Below are 3,098 nucleotides of genomic sequence, written 5' to 3' on the forward strand. Positions count from 1 at the left end.
ACTTACTAAAGGACTCTATGCTTGTCACCGATAAACAATAAAACTTGTTCAGTTTCATGTTTCTGATTTCAGATAGAAATATGTGACGAATCCAGTGATAGTTGCTGCCATAAAGCAGATCTTAAAAGAATTCACTATACATGTGACGTTTAAACGTCTTGAAAGTTTGTGAGTACACCCATAAACAATAAAATCAGACACTGCGCTGCCATCTATACTGAGCCATCCCAACTAACTTAAAATTGTTTAAGAAATCTTTTTAGTTGTTTTGACGAAGTTTAGCCATAAATTGACATGGGTTCCAAAGTATAACAAAGTATATAACAAGGTAAAGGTGAAGAATTGAGTTTCTGATTAGAACCAGCTTTCATAAGCGATTATATGACCAATTATATATACCGCAACTAATTTAATGATGAGGTACCATCTCTGATTTCTGTTTTACATTTTATAGGAAAATGTAGCCTTAGGAAACAAGGCTCAAGACGCGTCTCAAATAGCCTCTCTTGAGTTAACGTCAACCTCAACCTTCCCGCGGTGTTCCCAGTTTTCACTAATGAGGCTCTGGCGACCGAGTGTTCGGCGGGATATCTGAACTCTTCCATCTGCTGTCTAGAGGAAATGCTAGCTGCACATTTACATCATGGCAGGATCGGAGGCCAAATGGTGATTGACGAAATTAAAGAAAGGTAGCAGCCCTACCACCGATCTTGGCAGCTATGGGTTAATCACTCGTGGCGGCTGAAAAACATTAGATTCAAGTATTCACAAGAAATAGAAACCGGCCTGACCAAAACGATACCGACTTAAGGAATGTAAAAAGGACAAGATTTGGACAATGGAACGTGCGAACTCTGTTTCAAGCAGGAAAAATGGCTACGTTAGCCGCTGAATGCGATAGGTTTAAAATAGACGTAATTGGCATTAGCGAAGTCAGATGGAATGGTACAGGTGAATTCACAAACCAAAAGGGAGGTGTACTTATGTACTCCGGCATGCCCGACGAACAAGACCCTCACATCCGAGGCGTTGCAGTTTACGTAAGAAAAAATGTTAAGCACTCAATCTTATGCTGGAAAGCTATATCCGAAAGAATAATAGTAGTACGTTTTCGCGCAAAGAAATTCAATATGTCTCTAGTACAATGCTATGCTCCAACAGAAGATAGTCCACTTGACCGAAAAGAAGTTTTTTACAGTGCGCTAGAAAGAACGCTCTCTGAAATTCCTAGAACCGATGTAATTATTCTTATGGGCGATTTCAATGCCCAAATTGGCGGAAATAACTCAGAGTATCGAACTGTAATGGGTTCTCATGGTATTGGAACATGTAACGAGAATGGGGAGCTGTTTTTGGAACTTTGTATGAATTATGATCTCAGGATTGGAGGATCCCTATTTCCTCATAAAACGTGTCACAAGGTCACTTGGAAGTCCCCTGCTGGCAACTTCGAAAGTCAAATTGATCATATCTGCATTTCAAAACGATGGAGTAAAGTTCTATGTGATGTCAGAAACAAAAGAAGCGCTGATATCGACAGTGACCACTATTTAGTGGTGGCCGAACTGAAATTTAATATACCTAAACATAGGTATGAACACCCGCAGCATATACGGCGCACGTATAATACCACAAAGCTTAATGTTGGAGCGGTAAAGAATGAAATGATCGAACGTATTAACAACGTCAGTTTGATGGAGGATGCTTCTATTGAGGAAACGTGGCTTCATATTAAAACAAATCTCGAAGAGATCTGCAAGGACACACTGGGCTACCGTAAAAACGAGCAAAAGGAATGGTTGTCGGCAAACTCTTGGGAGCTCATTGCTCAAAGAAGGTGCGTTAAAACGAAAATGTTAAGCGAGGCAGATCCTTTTAAAAAAGCCGAATACAACATAACGTACAGAAGTCTCAGTAGGCAGATCAAGAAAGCAGTCAAAAGCGACAAGAGAAACTATTACGTTGAACTAAGCATGAAAGCGCAAGCAGCATCAGAAAAGGGCGACATGAAGGAGCTGTTTAAGTTAACTAAACAACTAGGTGGAAAATCTTTCCAAAGCAGCGCTCCAATTGAAAATGAAAACGGACAGCTGGTGTTTGCTAAGCACGAGCAGGCAGAAGTATGGAAAAGACATTTTGAGAAAACCCTAAATATCTTACACAACGAAAGTGGCGAGCTCACAATACGAAGACATCTAAATCCTAACAGACAAATAGATACAAGGGCACCTAGCGTTAACGAAATAAGAGGTGTAATCATTAGCATGAAAAGTGGTAAAGCACCAGGTAATGATTGTTTACCAATAGAGTGTTTTAAGGCAGACCCCAATGCTGTGTCCAAACTTTTGCTCCCCTTGTTTAAGAAAATTTGGGAACTAGAGTCATTCCCTCTTGAATGGAAGGAGTCTATCATTGTCAAACTGCCGAATCAAACTGTACGATCAAAACATTGAAGAAGTGCAGGAACTCGAATACCTGGGGAGTATAGTCAATAGCGAGGGTGGCACGTCAAAGGACATCAGCAGTAGAGTGAAAAAGGCAAATGGCTCTTTCGCATCGCTTAACAAAATCTGGAAAGCCAACAATGTAAGCGTCGAAACTAAAACCAGAATATTCAACGCCTGCGTCAAATCGATATTATTATATGGGTGCGAAACATGGTCGCTTACGAGGGCCTCGACTCAAAAGATACAATCCTTTGTCAATAGAAGCCTGCGGCGTATTCTGAACATATATTGGCCTGCAAGAGTCTCCAACGAAGAGCTATGGCAGCGTACCAAACAAAAGCCAATAGAGAAAGAAATTTTGAGACGCAAATATGGCTGGCTCGGCCACACACTTAGAAAACCGACAGATGCAATTGCCCACGCAGTCATGGAATGGAACCCGCAAGGAGTAAGGAGACGAGGTCGTCCCAAAACCACCTGGCGAAGAACAGTGGCAGCAGAAACAAGCAAATCTTTTAACCAGTTACGTTTTACTGCCAGAAACAGAGAGGAATGGAAGAAGTTTATAAATATTATTTGTGAATAGACTAAGTTCTAATTTTTAAATTTTTAGTTTAATTTTTATAATGAAGAACATGTCTTAATAATAAT

The 3,098-nt window shown here is 40.4% G+C and overlaps 1 protein-coding gene across 1 annotated transcript in view; it reads right to left on the bottom strand.

The window, feature by feature from the left end:
* Positions 1 to 2,640: 2,640 nt before the first annotated feature.
* The window catches only part of LOC119668658 (delta-1-pyrroline-5-carboxylate dehydrogenase, mitochondrial-like), a 1,929-nt gene continuing 1,471 nt past the window's right edge, over positions 2,641 to 3,098 (bottom strand). The window contains exon 2 of the mRNA XM_038078282.1: positions 2,641 to 2,763. Within this exon, the coding sequence (XP_037934210.1) occupies positions 2,641 to 2,763 (123 nt within the window). The remainder of the gene's footprint in view (positions 2,764 to 3,098) is intronic.

This window comes from Teleopsis dalmanni, chromosome 1 (assembly GCF_002237135.1).
Source record: "Teleopsis dalmanni isolate 2A chromosome 1, ASM223713v2, whole genome shotgun sequence".
Classification (NCBI taxonomy): domain Eukaryota; kingdom Metazoa; phylum Arthropoda; class Insecta; order Diptera; family Diopsidae; genus Teleopsis; species Teleopsis dalmanni.